Source organism: Wyeomyia smithii, chromosome 2 (genome assembly GCF_029784165.1).
Source record: "Wyeomyia smithii strain HCP4-BCI-WySm-NY-G18 chromosome 2, ASM2978416v1, whole genome shotgun sequence".
Lineage (NCBI taxonomy): Eukaryota > Metazoa > Arthropoda > Insecta > Diptera > Culicidae > Wyeomyia > Wyeomyia smithii.
Genome location: NC_073695.1, coordinates 206,784,380 through 206,807,676, shown reverse-complemented (window position 1 = coordinate 206,807,676; position 23,297 = coordinate 206,784,380). Strand labels below are relative to the sequence as shown.

The 23,297-nt window shown below is 39.2% G+C and overlaps 1 protein-coding gene across 2 annotated transcripts in view; it reads right to left on the bottom strand.

The window, feature by feature from the left end:
• Positions 1-23,297, bottom strand: part of LOC129722250 (ras-related protein Rab6) — a 59,972-nt gene that overhangs the window by 22,808 nt on the left and 13,867 nt on the right. For both annotated transcript variants that reach the window (XM_055675559.1, XM_055675560.1), the window contains exon 2: positions 22,535-22,593. In XM_055675559.1, the coding sequence (XP_055531534.1) occupies positions 22,535-22,593 (59 nt within the window). The remainder of the gene's footprint in view (positions 1-22,534; positions 22,594-23,297) is intronic.

Here is a 23,297-nt window from a genome sequence, read left to right as displayed (position 1 = left end):
AGCTTAAAATATATGTAATAGTGTTGATATGTCACTGTTTGTGGCAGAGCACACAATAAATGTTCTGAATAAATATTAGTAAATCATTAATTCATCACAAAACATTCCCCCCTATTGAAAAAAAAAGCATCGAAGATGTGTTCCGTAAAAGTTTGATTCGGCAGCATAAAATGTCTAAATGAGATGAAGTTGAAATGTATTTTAAAACACTAAACACGTTTTAAATGAAGTGAAATATTCTCTTGAACAACAAAGCTCCAATATTTGCGTTGGGATAAATTACATTCAGTTCCTAAGTGAATCACGAAGGCATCGAATGCTGTACGTGAAAATGTGGCAGAACATCTGATATGCGGAAAATGCGTTCTCATTACAGCCATTGACAGATCGAACGAGGCGTGTGTATTTTTGGGACCATTGACAGACAGCTCAGTATCACTGTTTACGCAAAGCTATGAATCTTCCCAATTTATGACCATAATCTGATTCCGGCTCACCAGCAGAAGCTCACCGTTGAAAACCACTGTTCCCAGGGTATGTTCCTACATGCGTTCAGACCTTTGTGTGTGTACTTATAGGTTTATGTGCCAAAGAAGTTCTGTTGCAGGGTGGACCGTCACGTTCGAAAGGATAGTACGTGTAACTACACCTGATGCTGATGCGGGCGTGTGCATGCAATCAAATGAATATAAAAATGAGCTATGGGACGTTAACAGGTTAAGTGAATGCTTTTCGACACCTTTTGCGGCCGAAAACCCGTTATAGCAGTCGTTATGTTATGAAAATGGCTGTTACGGAAATTGGTCAATATTTATCACCGGTCTTTGAGTCTTTGGGAAAATGGCAACATGGCAACATAAGATTGCTCATAAAACATCCAAACACCGTTCTATCGTTTTATTGTCCCTTGGTAGAACCGTTCACTTTATCGAAAATTCGGCGGGATAGAAAAGGTAAATCAAACAAACGTGTGGAGCGTCTGTTTGCGTGGGGCGACAGGATGTCTCCATGCACCCTTGGTTTACAATTTCCAGTGTTCCACCAATCAAATTGACGAAGGCAACAAGGGTTGCAATGAACAGGTTTGTTGTTTATTGCTAGATGCGGGTTTGAAAAAAAAATGAAAACATACCGGGAAATTTGAAATGTAACTAGAGAAGGAAAACCATTTTTCTTGGTAATGGAAAGTAGTCAGCTAATCCGAACCCAATTAGTGGGTTAAATTTTGTAACAATAGATTTTCGAGCAGGGTTTAAAAAAATTACCGTAAGGAAAGTTCACGAATGCCATAGGCGCACGTCAAGGATCGGGCGTCTCTATTAAACATAGTCCACAAACTCAGCGAACTTAATACAAATCCCCTTTGGCCATTATTGTTTTTCATGTTCTGTATAAGAAGAATGTAGAAAACAAGAAATCGATTTGTTACACCGGTGAACCTACCTGGGAAACATTTTCTCCATAATGAAAAAGAACCAACCGTGGATGTTTCCCCAACCAAGAAGGGAGCAACACGTAACTGTCTCTTCAGATTACATCATCGATTTGGAAAAATATCAGCCGTGGTATCCTTACCGCTCCGTGATTGATGATGGCAGCTTCATCTGTAATCTGAGCATTTGCGATGGGATCACAGAAATTGATGGAATGCCAAAAATAGATGTAGGAAATCCACACCGGCAGCTTTGGGGTGATTGCCTTGGATAGAAAGGTAAAGCGAGGTCAAGTGGGAGTTCAAGTAAAACAAAATTTTCAGTCAAATCATCCAGAAATAATGTGTTTAATTTGCCATCGAGATTTGAATTTGGAAAAAAAATGTTGTCAATGAAGCCGTATCGTACTGGCACTAAAACGTATATTTTACTGCTGTCGCCACACAACTTGTATAATTATATCCAGAAAACTTCAATAAGTTTCAAACTTTAGTAGCTCTCCGGCACCACTAAAAGGTCTTCAGTTAGTTAAAAAAAGGCAGAACAATAAATCGAACTAAATCGGTTGCCGAGATCTTCGACTACTCTACTTAAAGTTGAAGCTTACCCTGCAGCCATCAACACATCCAATGCAAGTCTCAAACTATGAACATAAATCAATCATTCAGTATGCCAGCTAAATGACAACTAGACAGAGTAGACTTGAAGTCGTTTTATTGAAGGTCGGATTTTATACATTCCGAAATAATACGCTTAGAAAGTAATAATAGTAGTAGCAATACTAACCATTTACGTTTATGTGACTCGAAGTCAACTTTTAATACCCACTGTAAATTTAATTGTACGATGTCAGAAGAATAATCAGGTTGAGTATAATCAATGCACTCGACCAGATACATCAGACCTATTATTTGTTCACAATGTATCCATCATTGCGTGACTCACCATCTCTGTTGGGGGTGGGTGGAAAATTTCTCCATTCCATTTGTGAAGTCAGTCCTGCCGGCCTGGCTGCTACATAATAATTCCGAGTAGCAGCAGCCTGTCACTGACCCAGTTGTTGTTTTTATTTTGCACCTATTTTTTCGGACAACCAGGCAACTTCTTGAACCGTGTAGACATGACTCTAGGTTTCGACTTCGTAGCGAAACGGGAGCCACAAGTTGGGTGGGACTGTTTGAATATTTTATTCGTGCAAATTCCTATAGGGAAACTTGACAGGGTTGCTCTTTTCTCTTGCTCCGCTGGAGAATACAATTTGTCAGAGTGGTGGTTCGTATGTATGCACAAGGAATCATCTGCGATGAATGATACATGATATTTTGTACCATCCTTCAATGGTTTCTTGCATAATTGTTATGGTTTGCATCGTTATCGTTGCAGAATTCACAAGTGACCGCTGATTTCATTTGGTGTCCCGTTAGGTAATATTGTTTTTTGTAGTTTGCAAAAAAGTTCATCCATCCACCAGTCAGTCTTCACGAGTTCTACAAAAATTCACCCAAATTAAATTATATATTCACTGCAACCCAGATTATCCATTCAATATTTCTCATGGCCTCCTTGGCATCATAACGTCGTCGTGATAGAGATGCAACAAGTTTTGCCTTTTTTATGAAGTTAGGGTATAACTGCCTTTGATGGACCACTAAGTAGCGCAGCTGCAAATTTTGCAAGAAAAAGTGTAAATATTTAAACTGAATTAAGTATTTCATTATGTATAAACATGAAGTAACATGTTTATCATCTTTTCTGCATAAAAAACAACTAGATAATAACTCTATTTTCTCATAATAAAAGAAGCAAATCATCACTTCAATTTCCTTTAATGGGCCACCGTTTCCTTATTTGGACCACAACAATTTCCTAATTTGGGCCAGGTCTAAATAATACATCTCTTCAACCGTAGCTGCCGCTGATGAAACTAACTCTGGCTTACGCACTGAGAGTTCTGGATCTGGATCAACTGTAAACTGCACCCATTCTTTCGTATTAGGAAATCCTTTACGTGCCATCCGAGTTATCCAGCGAACAAATGAGTCCTCTTCCGCGGCAGTCAATGTTTACCTTTTCGTGGTTTTCCTGACCACTTGCTGCTTGCACGGAACATTACGGTGGATCGTGGAAAATTGGAGCGCCTGCGAGCTTCTCTAGTCGAAACACCACTTTTTATTGCTTGAAGACACTCAGTAACAGCTGCTTCAGTATATTTTCTACCAATTTCCGGCGTTTTTCCCATTTTAGCAGCAATTTTATACAATAACACGATCATAACAAATTTATGGTAACTAGGGTACCAATGATTCGCGGCGTTATTACGATGATAGCTCTTGTTCGAAATGAAGCATGCCGGAATAAGGAAAACAGTATTATTTCCACCCTTAATTGGGCCAATATTTTTTTCAATATTTTAAGTGTTTTTCTAGTAAAATTTATTGCTTGGTCTATATTAAGCAGATCTACCCTATTTTGTTGTTGTGAAAGTTTTTGGCAGTTCGTGCCTGATTGCCGACACGTACGGTTGTGTACGATCCTCGTTATTTCTATCACAAGCACAAATTCTAAATAGAGCGGGGGCCTAGTGTGGTTGGTAACGTCTCCGCCAACCACGCTCGACGCCTGGGTTCGAATCCCACCGCCGACATAGGTGTCGATGGTTGTGAGGTGGCGTGATCCACTCACAACCAACCCAACTGGTCTAGATTCAATCCTAGCCGACACCGGGAGATTTTCTGAGGCGAAAAATCTCTAGGATCACGCCTTCCATCGCATGAGGAAGTAAAGCCGTTGGCGCCGGTCCGTTAATAAACGAGTCGTGAGTTAGGGTCCTGGGTGTGGAGTCGCCTCCCTGGGCGTCGGTGATTGGCCACAACAGTGGCGGAACTAGACCGACGGAAAATAAGCGAGAATAAAAAAAAAAAAAAACAAATTCTAAATTTTTATAACTAACAACAAAACATTTAGATACAACATCCGTACTGCCCATAAAAGCATAACTGCCCCATGTAGATTTTTATCAATCTTGAGTTAAGCACAAAAGTAGCTTATTTATATCTTAATTCATCTTAAAACTAAAAATTTACACTTACTTCATTCGAAAGTTTTCAGAAAAATCATCACATCTCAACTATCCCACATTAAGAATACCTGTATAACTAAGCATATCAACCGGAAGATTTTTTCCGGACGGTCAGGATTTTCAGGAATGGTGTCCAGATTTTGTCAGAATTTTTCGTGTTTTGCATTCGTGAAGTCCTATTGTTCTACTGGAAAGATCGACAAATGGAATTGGAAAAAGAACAAGTAGCGATGAACGACGGGAAGAAATGTTCAAATCCTTTGACGCACAAGTTATTCCCACTCCAAGCTCGCACAAATTGTTGGATTTATTTTGTGCCTCCCGGGAACAACCGCTGCCGAAACTTCAACGTTGACACCAAAAAGTAAAATGGTTTTATGATAATACGATTCATACAGTATGCGGCAGAAAAAAATGCAAAAATGTTCAAACGTAAGTGTTGGGTAGGGATGGTCGGGTATGGGAAATTTGTTACCCGTACCCTACCCGTACCCGACTCATCGAGAATTTTCAAACCCGTACCCGACCCGAACCCGAAGTCGGGTTTGTTTGAAATACCCGTACCCGACCCGAACCCAAAAAATTTTATTTTCAAGTACCCGTACCCGACCCGTACCCGAAAGAAAAATACCTCGAAATTGCCGGTACCCGACCCGTACCCGACCCGTCCTGGATTTTTATTTTATTTACTTTTTTTTTTCTAAATACCTGATTACCTCGCATATTTTATGCACTGATTGTCATATGTGGTTTCTCGAGATGATGGCCGGAGTTGGACTAGACCCGAGTGTTCATGTGAACTAATGTTAATGAACCAGAGTTCCAGGCGATGTATTGGTGCTCCCAGAATCCAGCGTGACATCTGTCACTGAGAACGTCCGCTCGTCTGATGTTGAAAAATTTGATCATTTTTTTCACGCAACAAATATCTATTCATAACTGTGTACGTAGAATTTGGGTTCCATTAGTTACCTCATATTGAAATTAATCAGGGATTTCAATTATTTATTTCGTATGCATACGTATGATTCATATAAACTGCTGAAAATTTCTATTTTGTTAATTTACCCTTCTAGCACAACACGGAAAATGGTGAAAAATGCATGTATGGTAGAGCTTAAATTAAGCGATGAGTTTTATGTGCACATCGTGGCAATCAGGAGACTCAACCGTGATGAAGTGTATAGTTCGAAACTATTACCAAACGACTTTTTTTGATACCCGAGTAATAATTACGTAGGAGGTCTGCCGAAAAGAGTTTATTTGCAAACATTGCTTACACGTTTAAACAACAAAAATGCTTTTAAAAAAATCGGCAAACTTTCAAAACTCGTAGCTTACCAAAGGACAGAAATATTATGTTTCAAAAAATATTGTTAATTTCATTGCTTGTGTGGATGTTATTTTTTATTTTTTATTCTATATTACTACATAAACATTTCATTAAAGGTATTATTTATAGTGTTCACAATGTTCTTGTTACAGTACGATATTTCTAGTGTATTTTAGACAGTTTTTAATTTGTTTTTTTTTCTCTTTTTTTTTGATATTGTTATGCCAATGGTTTTACAATGTAGATTATACTGACACATCAGTCGATTTATGGGACCATTTTTTGCATGATTCTTTTCTGAAAAAAATTCTCTCGTTCTAAGATGCCGTGAAGGTGTATTGAAGCTGAGTTGTGATAGTAATGCAGATGAATCTATACGATTTGAAATAATGTCATTGACGAAGAATAGCATTGCAAATTCGCGGCGTTGTTTAAGTGTTTGCAGATTATTGAGCATGCAACGTGCTTCATACGTTGGCAGAGGAAATGCAGTCCAATTCAAGTTGCGAACCGCGTAAAGAAGGAAATGTTTTTGGACTGATCCATATGAGATTACAATATTCTACAATAGGTCTAACATATGTAATATACAATAGTTTGATAGTGTACGGGTCTTGAAAATTGTGGATGAACCGCTTAGCAGAGCCCAGAATACTATTTGCTTTACTTGTGATGGAGTTATAGTTACATAATAAGTATTTTTCGAATAAGTCCACGGTCAAGAAAAATGCAATCATTCTTCTATAGAAATCAATGATACCGTTACCGATGCAACTTTGTGCTGCGTCGTATCCGTTTCTTCCTCCCAGACCAAGACTATGCTAAAACACCTAGGCTAGAAAAGTTAATAATTAAATTCTCATAATGCACGAAAATCGAATTACCCGTACCCGACCAGTTGAGAATTTTTCAAACACGTACCCGACCCGAACCCGAAGCCTTGGTTTTTAAATTACCCGTACCCGACCCGAACCCGAAAAATATTTTTTGGTGTTACTCGAAACCCGACCCGAACCCGTCGGGTACGGGTATCGGGTAAAAATACCCGTACCCGACCATCTCTAGTGTTAGGGTTAGTTCGTGTATCTAATATCTGTTTTGTTGGAAAGTGTATTTGTTTGTATTGACTTTTGAGTGCTGCAACAGAACATCGTAATCGGTTTATTGCAAATAAGTGAAAATGAAAAGAAGTGATTACGTGTTTACTGCTCACCAAAATGACGCCGAAAGAGATTGCTGAGGCTGTTGGATGTCATTTGATCACAGTTCATCGCTTCAAAAAGTCTCTACAGGAGGCCCTGAGCAACGAAAGCCAGGAAGTGGGCGTCCTCGGTTTGCACGTACGCAAATCGTGATCTGAGCAAAGAGTGCTTGCTACCCGGTACGTTCTATAAGGAAACTTGCCAACATTTCTGAGAAATCTGAGCGAAGAATCATCAAAGAAGACTTGCACACATCTTCTAGAACTAGAGTGAAACGTCACTCGATCACGGATCGGATAAAAGAACTTCGTGTGACTTGATAAAAAAATTATAAAAAATTGTAATACTGTTCTCCGACGAAAAACTGTTCAGCATCGATGCTGTGTCCAACAGCCGCAGAGATTGGATCATTTAACCGATGATAGTTGAGGATGTTCCTGAGAAAGTAAAGGTTAATTCCAAACCAACCATCCGGTTGGTGTAATGATGTTTGGTTTGACAGCGTTCAACGGTAAATTATCGGTGTTTCGAAGGACCAAGTGCTTCCCTGAGTGAAAGCCAACTTCTCTGAGGATCAATACGTTTTGCTACAACCGCCATGTCATACGTCTAACCGGACCCGACATTGGTTGATGGAAAATGTGAAGTTTTGACGGAAAGATTTGTGGCTTCCTAGCAGACTGGACCTCAACCCGTTGGATTATTCGATTTAAACGTATGTTAAAACAAAAGCCTGGAAAATACTTTACTCTAGAGTGAACACCCTAAAGTCTAACATAGCGCACACATGTCGGTCGATGCCAAAGGACTGCGTTCAGAAGGCGTGTTCTAGCTTCCGGCGTCGTCTCGAAGATGTCATTATTAAAAATGGAGGACACATCGAGTAAATTTGTTGGATAGCTAAAAATACTTCAAATAATATTTGAGGTAAACAACCTAAATTTTCGTATTTTTTCCGCCGCACCTTGTGCTGGTTATTCGGCTACATTTTTTTTTCAAATAAAATGATTTCACGGCCGAAAACAATTCTGCCAACCTTTCATACTATTCGTCTTCAAATGCTATAGACTATCGCACCGAATTTTTTTAACCTCACTTTTTTGACAAATAGTGGTAACTCTGTTTACGTTTTGCACTTTGTATTTTTTCTGGTGGAACAATCGTGTGCTGCTCAATTTATAATTGTTCTTAGTGTACTGGTACCTCACAACCAACATTTAAAGAGCATTTTGGTCTCGATGGTGAAAGATCTGCTAAAATCGAGAATGAAATTGCATCGCCCGAAGGTAAACAAAGTTATCAGTAGCTGTCAATCTCAGACGCGTGACGTCACGGTGCAATGGTCTATGTTTTTAAGTCCCACGCACAATTCATCTGTCGAAACAAAATGATTATGGGACTGAGATGTATTTTTTGTTGGTGGCGTCTGTTAATAAATGCGTATTAGTCCCATCTTAGAAATTTTTGAATAAAGAAGCTATTTGGATGATTCTAACAATAAAAGTATTTTTTTTATTTAAATTATGAAGGCAACGAAGTATTATCCTTAAAGAAAGTGAAATAATTCTAACCTTGAGGAACACAACAAACGAATAATGGTCTAACATCAACATTACGTTTTCTCGCTCTCCGTGTTTTCCATAGTCCTACGTCGAGTCTGTATTCATGCAATCCGGAAGAGACTCTTCGACTTATCTAATATTTTTTGATTATAATCTTTAAACCATTCTTCCAGGTGAATTAAGATGTCACACTACTTCCGCCCGTTAACCCTATCCCCGCGGAGAGAAATCAGTTTTTACATCGAGAAATGACATTCAAACTCTGATTACTCAGCAACCTCATGTATAATTGGCACAAACTATATTGCATGTGGAAGATTAATCTGTTCTCTAACTGCTCTTCTAACTTTCATCGTTAAAAATTTCAAGTATAGTTGTTAAACTGTTATCAAAGTTTATATTTCAGGTGATGCCATATGGCATCACTCGCGGGGAATGGGTCAACCTTCAATATGTTTATTGCCCTGAATGTGGTACATTCTTCTCTGTAAATTGTAGAACAGGGTTTTTCGGAGACCTGATCATCCGCGGTTAGATTATCCGCGATTTTAATCCAATCAATTATCAGGAGAGATCAGATATAATCAAACTCACATCTTCTTCTCTTGTAGGAGCTTATGACCACTGCTACCATTAGTTAGATATATTGTGGTAAAAACAAACTCACATATGCACAAACGATTATAGATGAAGAACCTCCTAATCAGTCTCGTAACTTTCTGAAGTTCATTAGAATTTCACTAAATGCATTATAAAGAAATATTGAGAGAAAAATTATCAATATCAATAAATTAGTCTTAAGGAAACTTAAATTAGTCTTAAGGTAACTTATATATGGGGTTTTAACGCCTGAGATAGAAACCTGATGAATGTGAAAATATTTCTATCTTGGCTTTTCCCCTTGACTGGGAAAAATAAATAAACAAATAAATAAATAAAAAAAACTTTTTGTAGTTTTAATTGCAAAAAAATAAAATATTCAAAAAGAAATAAAAATTTTATTAATTTATTTCGTTATTGGGTAGTTATGGAAACTTCGATTTGAACGATTTTTCGGAACCTCTTTCTCAGTCGGGTTGCCTATACTGATCTGAATGCAACAAGCAGGCTTCTTCCGTTCTCTTGATTTTTGCTCAAATTCCTTCTCTACTTGCCAAACTCCTTGGAGAACTAGACTTCCTTTTACACAGAGTGAGTAATTATCCATATCTAGGCGTAGAGTATTTCAATCGCAGAGTTCCTTTTCACTCTTAATCATCGCGTATTAGGGGTAAACATTTGTTTGCTCTCTCAGTTTAAGAGGGAGTAGTTTTCGTAAGCTTCTCCTTTACTAGAAGAGAAGTTGACCAAATATCAAAACATTTTGGTTCACATTGAAGCCACATCCTAACCGCTTTCGAATTTAATATTATAGGAAGATTCACAACTCACCATGGGTGCGTATTCTGCAGAAAGTTCCATTTTATACTGTTTTTGACGCACCCCAGAGCGATGAGAACGGAAACGCAAAGCTCAGTTGATCGCCGAGCAATTTATTTTACTTTTCTTGGGTGCGCGGATTTACAAGAGTTTCACTGGATTTTTGTTCTGTGAAATTAGGAGCGTTTTTTCGTCAGAGAAACTATTACTCTGCGCTCTCTCTACAGCAGATGGTAGATGCACATTGAATGTAGGATGAATGTAGAAAACTGTTTTCTCTTTAAGATGAAGATGAGCAAAACAAAGCCTGGCAACAAGCCACTATTGCAGTAGAGAAGTATCTTTTGGGGCAGGTGAAAGGCAATGAAAGAGCGTTTCGGAGAGCATGGACTCTGATATTCACCATTCGAAGGAGGTGGACAGATGATGCCTCGCTTCCCCGGACAAAAATGTTATTCACTCTCAGGCTTTTTGTTCTCCTCAGTTTGTGGAAAGAGCAGAGTCAATTCTCACTTCTTGTCCAGCATGAGCGCTGTGTGCAACATTTTTTTTGCACCACACTTCTTTTTTCTGCTTTGTTCTGTGCTTCTGCCGCTCACAGAAAAATTAACATACTTGCTGCTTACACCACAGCTGAGCGAAACAACAGCGGGAAATTACTCTATTGAGAATAGTCAGTTTTTTTTTCAAGCGGAAATTCCGCGTTAAAAACCGCGTTAATTTAAACATCCGCGTAAAATGAACCATCAAGAAAGGCTTTAGAAAAAACCCGAGACGCTCTACGACCAGTGTTAAAAATTGTCCTCTTCGACGACTATTCCGGATCTTCCGAAGGGCGGAAGGTTTTTCCTTGACTAAATCTTTTACTCAATAAACACTTCGACGTTTTTGGTTCCCAACCCGCAAAAATCCACGTAAAATTTTCTGAATTAACACGATGACACGTAAAAAAGCGCGGTAATTCAAAAAACTGTGTAATTCAAAAATCCGCGTTAAAAAACCTCGAATTTTTTTATTCGCATGCAGTGTAAGAGCTGTTGTTTTCGCAGTGAAAGATATTCTACTACACGCTGACAATTCTCTGAGGAGAAACGACAAGCCTGCGCTCTAGTAGACAGTAGTAGATTTTATAATTTTGTATCTGTCACCATAATGCCAAGTTGTATTGCACCGTGTCAAATAATAAATAAATTGATAAAAAATGGGATAGAGACGGGCGAAACACAAACGGCGGAGTTATACTAATAATCAGGAAAAACCAAAATTTCAATCACGAGTCGAATCACGAAAGGCCAATTTTATTTTGTCGCATATTGATAAGCCGATACGTACTATGTTATAATATTGCAGACTTGTCTAGCAAATAGTGGATTCATACGAACGGAACTTACCAAAAATATGTAAAATTACTACTTTTTCTGTGGCTCTGTCGTCGAACGCAGTAACCTCTTGCAAGTGAACAGCTGATCTAAAACAACAGTGTTTAATACATAAATGACAATAACTAGCAAACAAATGTTGTGAACAATGTTTGGTTTGTGTTTTGCGCGAAATAGCGTAACAGTATCAACAAAATTTACGACACTCATTTTGTGTGTGCTTTTAAATCTTTTTACAGTTCTCCATCCACGGTTCGCGCGTACCCGTTTTATCTCCCTGAGTAATTCGTAAAGTTTTTCCTTTAATTGCTTAATGTTGCATTCGAAGTTTCTTGAACATCCTGGGCAAGGATAGATGATGATGGTAAGTGACCAACGATAGTTATGATAAAAAGAGGTCTAATGTTGTCATTCCACCCATGCATTTATTAATTAGATAAATGAAAGAATGCAGTGTAATAATTTGAATGTTTTATCCTATTCAAACATCAATTTTCAATCAATTTGCATGAAATTGTTGAAAATTCTTAATTTGACCCCTGTGATTCCCACATAAAAATTGGTAACTCAGCTGTTTATACGTGAAGCAAATGCGACACAAAGCTTCACGCAGTCGGTAATTATTCACACTAGATTTTTCGTTGTGCTTCAAAAACAGAATTGATTTTATATCCTTAAAAACCAAGAGCTTCACTTCTCCAATCCATCAATAATCACGTTAACAAGATGAACAGTTTAGTCCTAATAGTGCGCAAAGCATTTACATGGTGGCAAAAAAGTTTTCAAAACTAAATTCCCTGACATTTCGTGATATTCCCTGAAATATAACATTAATTTTCTTCATATTTTCTAGCATTTAGAACAAAAAAATCACTGTAGATGAACGAAACTCTGATATCCCAATGAAAAAAGCATTCGATGGGATGGGAAACCAGACAGTGAAGTCCCGTATTGGACTTTTATGCTGAAAAAATCCGTTTTAACGCTGAGAAGCCATTCAAAAAAGAATCTTGTCGCGATGAAAAAAATTTCCCAATTGTTTTTCAGTTCTCCATGAAGTTCCCTGATCGAAAATGGAATTCCCCAACATTCCCTGATTTTACAGGTTTTCCAGAATTTCGCCACCCTGATTAAAATTTTACGAAAGTCAAAAAGAGCGATATAAGCGCAGCTCAACTCTTGGGCAGTGCTTTAAGACCTCCCCATATAACAGAAAAAACGCATTTTAGTAGAGGTGGGCATTTAACTTCTGTTTACTTACTGTATATATTAGGTATGAAATATTTTCATAATTTATTCAAAATTCGAAATGAAATTCCTCACCGATACGGCACCATTAATATAAACATTTCAAAATTTAACTGGTCGTATGATACTGTTTGTAAGTTATATATCTTTTCCTTTATCACCCTGAATCTCTCACGAACGGAACGCTATAAATGTTTGATGGCATCTTTCCAGTAAAAAAAATTTCTTCATTCAGTACTGCATATGAGTGCCGTCGAAACCTATCAGCGCAGTTCATCCACAGAATCCGTAAACTACCTACACGATGGTACAACTTTTCTACACACTTCCTCTAGTTGGGATCCTGCTTGACAGTGTGAACACCGACCCGAGCCTTTGCAAACACAACGGTGGTTAACAACGTATCGCAGGCGGCTACGGAATCAACATCACCGGTGTTCCATTTCAAGTGTCCCTCAATGATAACTCAGGATATTTCTGTGGTGGTGTCGTCATTGGGAAAAACTGGATCATAACAGCCGCACACTGCATAAAACCAGATCCAGCATTTACTAAAATTCGATTTGGTTCTACCTATTGTAACAATGGAGGAAAGTTGTTTGCAATAAAACAATCCATTCCACATCCATTATATAATGAGCCGGATTACGATTTTGGCGCTGTCTTCAGGTGTCAGGATGGGAAAGAACCAGTTTGCGCGCCACCAGTATTCCGGTTGTAAATTTTGGTGACTGTGAGGAGGCATACAAAGGCCGTGTTACCGAGCGAAGGATTTGCGCCGGTTATCCGGAGGAAGGGAAGGATTCGTGTGCCTACGATTCCGGTGGACCTCTAGCGGATGAACGAAAACTTATTGGTTTAGTTTCCTGGGGTCATAAGTGTGCCGAGGCTGGGTTTCGCGGTGTTTATTCTCAAGTAGCTGCTGTTCGCGAATGGATAAAAGATGTCAGTGGAATATGGCACTCTAAGAACGTCAGATTTCCTAATTACTGTTTTGATTGCGTTAAAGTCAGAGGAATGAAATAAAATCGGGAGTGTTTCTCCACTTGCGTAGGGAGGGCGGTTTAAATGGATTATATTAAAATTTAATAACTTTCTAATTAAATGTCGAGACCGTCTCATAACGTTTAGCTCAGGTTGAATAGGATAGACGCGCCGCAGTCTCTTTACGACTTTTTTCCATTCATAAGGCCATACTTGTCATAAATTCTCACGTGTTCTATCGATTTGCACCGGTTATAAATTGTTCACCCAAAGGTCGCTGACGGCGGGTGTTTCGTGTTGATTTAGTTGGCAGGTCGATGTGGTGCAAGTATAATTCATTTATCAAGCCGCCATCCGTAAAAAAATAAAGATAAAAAAATTGAAATGGAGAAAAAAAACTAACAATTGCATTAAGTATTTTACTATTGCAAATACAATTATACGATTTTCCAGCCAGCGAGATTGAAATTTTCCCTGTACGAGAGGCTTGAATGTCAGTACCACTCTGTTCCTCTTGTTAAGCCAATTGACATAGGATGGAGTCGCTTTACAGAAATTTAAACTCACGAACATCATCGAAAGGCCTTGTGCAGGGTTGTGAAGTGAAAAATAAAATACTTATTTTATTTCCCCATCTTCACTTCGTGACAGCTATCATTTTTCCTATCGGCAATTAGAAATACGAACATTCAATAATTTGACCAAGAACCAAAAAAGACAGGTATTCGAGAAAAAAAATAGTTTCACAGCAATTTTTTTCAGGATTTAACTCCAATAGACAAAGATTTTATTTTTTGGCTAAGTCTATTATCAGCCTCATTGCTTTTTTTGCGAGATGAGCCAGCCATGATAGTGTTCAGTGAAATTTCAAGCAAACATTTTCGGTTTTTGAGAAAAGTTCTATGATTTTTAGCCTTTCAAATATGAACACACTACTATGTGACGCTTTGCATACCTTTTCCTAAATTCAGCTTTGTTTATTACCTACTGCAATGAGCAACGTTGGAATAAAATAAAATTTGACTTATGACTAAAAGGTGTTCCGAAATGTTGATGGAAGCGTTTAAAGAGTTGCGGTTCCCAGTAAAGTTTGTCAAGGGTTTTAAATTGGTGCAAATTATGATTCGATTTGGGTGCTAATGTGAATGTAGTTTTGCGTATTTGGAACTTAATCTATCTCATGGATTCGAGTACTTAGAACGTTACCGTCTTCGGCAAAAATGTTAAAGAGAAGATGTGCATTCCAGCATAGTTGTTCAGGAAAACAAGGACTTTTGATTGGCGTACAGGTTGATATGGAATTCAGCAGCTACGTGGCGCTAGTATGCATGCAGTTTGAAATTACAGCTAGCTGCTGAAGAATATCTCACTAATCTGACAAGAAAATCAAAGACGACGAGGAAAAAACTTTAAAAAGGAAGGCTTAGAACAGACATGTTAGATCTCCGAATGCACAACAAAAACAGAATAGGAAATCAATGATATTCCTTGTCTTTTCCAACCAACCAAATTTTTGAATAGCAAACTCTGTCTCAAACTATCTGATTCAAATAATGATTTTTTAACAATAAATTATTCAATTTTTGAATATATGATTGTTTGCTTGATTCAAACTAAAACTCGAGATAAAATTGCAGCGTTTCTGAGCTGGAAATGTTCATTACTGATTGCATGAAATGTATTAAAGCTTTATGTCCCATCATCGCAACCGATGATGTGCTCCTACCAACGAAAGCATATTATACAGTTCTGGTCAAGCACAGATCACAGCAAGGCACAAGCCAGCATTCGAGTGTACCTGAACAGTTTCAGACTGGTATATTGATTAGTTATCAATATAATAAACCTCTAGCGAACGACCGATGAAAAAGGTAAATAATAATAAAAAAAATATTTACCGTCCCGTTCTGAATTATCGTCTGCTAGACTGATCCCATAAAATAATATTGTCCGAGAAACCGGTGAATAGGACGATGAATTATACATTGGTGGCATATTGTTCGATGGAAGTGCGGTGCACACGTTGTTTAATATTTAGTACCGCTGAATATGCTGTCGAAACTGTTAACATAACCATTTCCCAGGTGTGAGGTAGTGGATTGATACATTTTTCAATTGTAACTAGTAGCTAATCATCCTATCAGCACAGATTGGCAAAATTATAGAGAGTAGGAAATTGAAATAGGCAAAAGTTCTATTTCTAATTATTTTTCATGTGTAACTCCGTGGTCGCTGGTTACAAAAAAGAATCAGGGCCATTTAAAGTTAACGGACTTAAGTATGGGTTTATTCTCAGGCTTCCCATTAACTTTTTCTTCACGTTGAATTCTACAAAACCTCGACAAATACTTCTAGATAACAATAAATAATACCGTGCTGGATCGAAACCCGTACAGTATCGAAATCCGTACACCTTGATGGTTTTCTTCAGTTTTAAGCATTATAAAAATGAAAATTCATATGATAGTTACATGTACATGTCCGTTGAGCTGTTGACCTTCTGTTAAATTAAACTATGCGCCAGTAGGCCATGAAATAAAAATATTAAAAATGAAAAATCAATCGTGTATCGGTTTCAGTTGCCATTTCGTTGTATCGTTAGAGAATTTACTAAGAAAACGTTCTTCAGATAAAAACGTTTTTCAAATGGGATATAAGTGTTTTACTCTGTGAATCCTTTTGAAATTGATGGAAAAGGTAAGTCTTTGTCATTTTCGAGCTGTATATTGTCTGGTAAATAGTGTAAATTGTATTTATTCAACAAAAACTGTGCCGTACGGATTGTGATCCTTGTTAATTGCTTGAATCGAAATCCGTACAGCGTGTGTATCATGACTATATTGTTGAACTTTCTTCTTGTTTTCAGCATATAATGGAAGAAAACAAGTATAAATATACGGCAATCAATTTCGAAAGAGCTGTGACTAAGGTGCTCAAGGTAAAGTCGTACCGAGAAGCTTCGAAAGGTTCCGGCGTTCCGATTACTACGAAGCAATATGCCGCTAAATCCGTAGTGATCGAGTTTGGCAACAGTGACTCGATGATTTACTTTATCGAACGCAACCGAAAAGTCCGTATAAATCACATCGGTTTGACATCGTTGGTCGAAGCTATCAAGCACGTAACTAGTCAGGCAAAGCAAGTTTGTGGCACAGGAGCGTTTTGGAAGAAATCCGTGTTGGTCGTCCGCAACAGTGCTTTGGCAATGAGAAAAAACTGGTTGGAGAACGACTAGCTCTAATAGCTTCGAAATTGCACACAAAACCGAAATCTCTCTATAATTGTCTATTTTCGAGCGATTTTTGTGGACAGGAAATAAAAAGGCCTGTATCCAAGTTGTGGGAAATCTACCCGTAGCGAGTGAGAAGCGAAACAAGTGGGTAAACGATGTGACCAAACCAGTAATGCATTTTTTAAGTTGCGTTGCTGGAATAGCATCATGTTTCAATTACCTAGCCGCGACAAGGATAGCATTGTCGTCAATGTTGACCGAGGTGATGGAGCTGTCAGGGATTGTGCACGATGGCCCTCCAACGAGACAGGGGGTTGGTGCGCAGGCCTTACAAGCCGCCACCGTAAAATTCTCACAAGTAATGAACGAGGAACAAAGAAATCCGGACTGGAACAATCGGCACAGACCTACGCGACGAGAATGGACTAACCATTGGAAACTCGGGACGTGGAACCAGCGTTGCAAATTGAGCGAGAAGCAAAACCTTCCTTCTCCTTTCAGCTTGAGAACGAGACATATGCTACGCTTCTTAAGTTTTTTGCACACAGGCTTTGGAGATACTCTTTCTTCTTCATGCATTCACCTGAGTAGCTGCAAGCACGCACCGACACGAACAAACTCTTTCGTATTGCTACTCAGCTACCGTAAAAGAGTACGCGAGTTCCTGCTAGTGAGTAGGAGTACTCGAATAAAATTGCTTGATTAGGAGGAGTGTTTGAGAAACTGTGCTCGAGTACACACGAGGAGAGTAGGCGGGAGTGTGTGCATATGATCTCGGGAGTAAATGCAAGCAAGAAAGAAAGCGAGAAAGAACGAGCAATAGCTTGAATGGAGAATTCTCTACTGTGTGAAAGCGGCATCACCGAGAACCTCACATGAGGTTTTGCATGCCGCTTACGAGCGAGACTAACAACACTGCGTGGAACTGTGCCGATTTCTCAATTTCCAAGGAAGCACACTAGTGCTCTCCGAAGTATTGAAATTCCGCAGATTCGACGTCGTAGCACTGAAGTAGGTGTGCTGGAAGGGCTTAATGGAACGTACGTTTCGAAAGAGTCATGCCATCTACCAGAGCTGCGGCAAAACACATGAGCTGGGACAGCGTTTATAGTGATGGGCGAGATGCGGAAACGGGTGATTGGGCGATGGTCAATCAGCCCTCGAATGTGCAGGTTGAGAACCAAGGACCGTTTCTTCAACATCATCATCATAAACGTGTACAGGCCTCATCTCGGGAGTACCGAAGAGGACAAGGGTGAATACTACGCGCAGTTGGAGCGGTAGTACGACCACTGCCCAAAACATGATATCAAGATCATCATCGGGGATTTCACCGGTCAACTCGGCCAGGATGAGGCATACAAACTGGTGATTGGACGGTTCAGCGCGCACCAGTTGACCAACGAAATGAGCCTTAGACTTATCGACTTTGTCGCCTCCAAGAACATGGTCGTGTGTAGAGCCTACTTTGTCGGCACTTCTCAGACATCATCGACGTCAGATCTTATAGGAGAGCTAACGTCGACTCGGGCAACTACCTGGTGATGGTTTAGGCGTTGTTAACTAAAATTGACACCGAAACCCGCCCCGGTTGAATCTTGCGCCACTGAAGCATCCTAACGTGCTGTGCTGCTGGAAGAGGAAGCTTCTCTCGAGGACTGCTGGAACACCATCAAAACAGCCATCAACAGCGAGCGGAGAACGTTATCAGGCATGTGGGACGACCCCCGTCGGTGCGACAAACGCAGAAGACGTGCCAGCTCCAACGATAAGCGAAGTTAAGTATGCCATCAAGCAGCTGAAAAACAATAAATCGGCTGGGAAGGAAGGCCTCGGAGTGGAATTTAAAACTTGGCCACCAGTTTGCAAAAATTGGGATACAGAACAGCTACGGGAGCATCCACTCTTCCGATATCTGCCCTATCTATGAGAAAGGCGACAAATTGGACTGTGGGAACTATCGTGCGAGTACCGTCCTGAATGCCACCTACAAAGTGCTTCCCCAAATCATTTTCAGTCGACTCTCACCGCTGCCAATAGATTTTTCGGAAGTTTTCAGGCCGGCTTCGTGGAAGGACGGTCTACGATGGACCAAATCTTTATCATAAGGGAGATCTTCCAGACGGCACCTATGCATCGACTGTAAAGCCGCGTATTACACTATCGACCGAAAATAGCTATGGTAGGTCGTGGACGAAAACGGCGGGGTATCATATTAGAGGGTTAAGTTTGTTGAAGATAAAGCTGAGTGTTAGGTAGGCAGGTTTTAGAGCATTTGAATGCCTACGTAATTAATGTGAAATCGCGGCCACGACCCAAGTAACACTGACTTTTTTTTATTTTATTTATTTCTGGTCGTATAAGTTTACGGGTTTAAATTGTTTTTATCAATTTACATGTTTCAACAAATTTTGTCAAAAAACAAAGAAAAAAGTCAAGCAACTATCCGCTAGGTAGCGAACTATCTAGCAAAAAAAGACTTTAGACGAAGCAAAAATTTGCCTAATTTTTCGTTTACTGAACAATTTAGTTAAAGCGAATAATTTGATATTACACGGCAAGCAAATATTGATCGTCATTTCAAAGAAATATTTGCCTCGTATGATGCACACTTTGAAGCTGCTTCACGCTTTTACGACGTAAGTTTCGCGTTTTGATACGATATTTAGTTTTATTGCAATATTGTATGGAAAAAAATTCGAGGAGCTCGGGAATCCCGGGATCCCGGGAATCAATATTTCTATTCCCGGGATTCGGGAATTCCGGGAAAAGGTAATTCCCGGGAAATCGTTCCCGGGATTGCAAACCCTTCTGGTGACTGAGGACAATGACACCAGTTGTGAGATCCGGAGGAGTATTACCATCGGAAGTCGTGTCTACTATGGGCTCCACAAGCAATTGCGGTCGAACAGATTAAGCCGCCGTACGAAGTGTAACCTGTACAAAACGCTCATAAAACCGGTTGTTTTCTACGGGCATGAAACGTGGACAACGCTCGAAGAGGACCTGCGAGTGGTCGGAATTTTTAAACGACAGGTACTAAGGACAGTCTTTGGCGGCGTGCAGAAGAACGGAAAATGAAGGCGAAGAATGAACCATGAGCTCGCGCAACTCTACGGTGAACCCAGTATTTAAAAGGTGGCCAAAGCTTGACGGATACGCTGGACAGGGCATGTTGCAAAAATGCCGAACAATTGTCCTGCGAAGATGGTGTTTGTTTCGAATCCAGTAGGAAGACGACGACCAGGGCGCAGCGGGCAAGATGGGTAGACCAGATCTAGCGGGGAGTACACGGTGTTGCAGGATTTGGAGAGCGGTAGCCAATAACCGAGTGAATTAAAGAAACTTTGTGAACCAGGCCATGTCATTATGACGGAATGTCAAACAAATAAAGCGGCAGAGCAGCCAATTCCCGATTTCCGTTCGCTTGATATTGCCAGGAGAGCTAGCCAAACACGCTGGATCCTGAGCTAAAGGTAAACAAATTACAATCGGCCCGTCTCAGGAAACAAACACGTTTTTTGAAATGAATGAAATCTTGAAACTAAGAAATGTGTGAGTTCTACTATTATGCCAAGCAATTGGCAAGTGGCGCTAATGGTAATTCTCAATAACAAGAAAATTGACAGGTTTACCGGGAGCCACTGTTGTGACAACACCAATAGCACTCCTTAGCGCCCCGAAATCATTTATTTGAAGTTGTAGAACAGCGTGAGTGCAATTGAATTTTGCTTTGCGAAAGGAAATTGTTTCAAAAATAACTCTTTTTAGCACTGTTTGACAAGCGATAAAAAATTAATGATCGTTGAAAATCAATGGTTTTTAAGCATTAAAATCTTTGAGAAAGGAAATTGCTTCAAGAATAACTCTTTTTATCATTGTGACAAGCGACAAAAAACTAATCGTTAAAAATCAAAGATTTTTGGACATTAAAAAGTGCCATTGGTGTGCCATTGTTCGAAATATGCGTTCAACGTGGCCCTACATTTTTCAATAGTACAACAGTTAGCCTAAAATAATCACAAGTTTCTGTATTTTAGTGGATGCATAACTAATTTTTCAATCGATTGCTGTAAGAAAGAAGGAAATTTATCGAACACTAACTGAGTTTTGAGCATTTGAAATTGTACAGTTTTTATGACGCTCTCGGTTTTCTACTTTGCACCCCGAGGTTGTCGTGACACGTAATTCTACGTCAAGAACATGTACCCTGTATATATAATATATAATTCTCTATAGGTCAAACGGTACCATTTAAAATTGAGAAATTGATGTTTTAGGTCCTAAAGTCCTAACATAATAGTTATCTTCAATACGTAACATAGTAAGGTCGAAGCCGTGCTTGAAATATACAGGAGAAAAGATTTTATGGCGGACTTTTCAATCAGTTAGACGTATTCCTCAACCAAACTAATCTTCAAAGAAACAAACTTTGCTCAAGGATAGTAGAAGTAAACGACTCCCCCGATTTTTTTTAACATGTATAAAGCTATCATCTCATCAGCATGACGAATAATGGCGACTGCTGCATTATATTTTAGTCGTGCTCCTAGCAGACGTTTTCATTTGCATAAAACAAATCCCATCTCTAGGAACAGCGCAAGCGAAATTTACAACGTCTACCGGCGCAATGAATAATAAATCGAAGTCGTTCATTTCAGCAATACCGCAGAAGAGCATTTTCACACTACTTCGCAACCCAACCTGATCCGATCATGTGCGTTTTAGCTGTGAAAATGCCCAGTTATTTGGTATCTACAGAGGTGTCATTTTATAAAATAAGTTCATCATTAAAGATCCCGATAACTTTTTCAAAAGGTGCTATGTATCAATAATGAGTCCAAAATTACTCTTATTACGAAAAACGCTGAGACCAAAACAATTCAAACCTAACTAATGTGTAAAGTTCAATCAGAATCAAGTAATGTTTCCGTCATGACGCATGGAATGACTCAGGAGTAGGACATATTCATTGTATTAATGCTTTCCTGTTTATTGTGAGAAGAAAAAACACGCCTAGGGGGGCCAGCACTCTTGTCACCCTTTCATCGAAGTTTTTTTGTGGTAGTGTTTTAGTAACATTTTCCAACGGCAACAATCATCCGACCGGAGAGAGAATCAAGGCTTCGTAGCGGTCATTAATTTAAATAGGATTACAATTGTAGCTGAGACGGTTGTGATTGAGAGATCAACAGTCTACCCAAATTAAGAACAATTTTTCTTTCGCCGTATCATGACACAGTCGTTCGGTGCTGCCACTATCAAATTAGGGAATTCAATTCCAAACAGAAGCAGGTCCTGGAAACGAGTCGTAAAACAGAATATACTTGACACGAATAACAACCAAACCAAGGAAACTAACTCGTTTCGAGATGGCTAACCTGGATGCCGGCACAGGACTGACTGAACGGAAACGAACAGAGCATCCCACAAGAGCCAAGCTAGGAGGTAATAGGTTTATGGTTGGGACATAAAATAAATTCAATATTTTACTACATTCTTGGTGATCGTTACAGGAGTTTCGATCGTGACCTGGAAAACAGCAAACCCCTCAGGAAGCGCTGTTATCGAGCTGTGGTTGAAACAACGAAGACACAAAATAAAATTCGGCAAATAAGTGCCTCATGTAAAAGTTACGTTGATCACTTTCGTTTGTCACTTACCTGGTATGTGTTATCGAAGCTGTCGTACATAAATCGGGTGATAAGCGATGTTTTCCCAACTAAAAATAGAACCGTGGAAAAAAAGAAAAGAAAAAATATTAGAAATGAGACAAAGATTTGTGTGTTGTTGATGAGTCGGGCTCAATTGCGGCTTTCAATGAAGCCCTCTAGCGGCTTGTTTCATTCCAGATGATAAATGGCGTTCTTCGTGTCGCAAGCTGTTCCCAGTAAACACCGCGGTGGAAGCCGAGCACAATAAAGATCATTATTAGAGTTTTTCATTAACAGCACAGCCACCAACTGACAAACAATGGATGGGCTTTCGTGTGGCGGTAGCACTTTGTGTAAACAGGCGTGTTTGTGTCTATATGTGAGTGAGATGGAAATTTACCATTTTTTTTTTCGAAGCTTTAGAGAGAGAATTGCGTGAGATAATTTTATTGGAGCTGTGGAAACGACCCACATAAACTAATCCATATACTAGAAAGTCTTTAACAATAAGCAACAGTAAACTAGTGACAACACAAATAACAGCAGAGCGACCATGAACTTGAGAGAAATGAAAGTTTCTGACAATAATGAGTTAATTAGTTTGGTGGCTTTCATTATACATCAGCAGGAAGTTTGGCTCGCATTCAAAAGACTATCACTGTAAAAATAAACACAAACAGATTGGTTCACTTTTTCCAGTTTATAAATAGAGAACGCTGTGAAAGTAATTTTTTCCAATATCATCCGAGTGAAAAAATATTTATGTTATCAT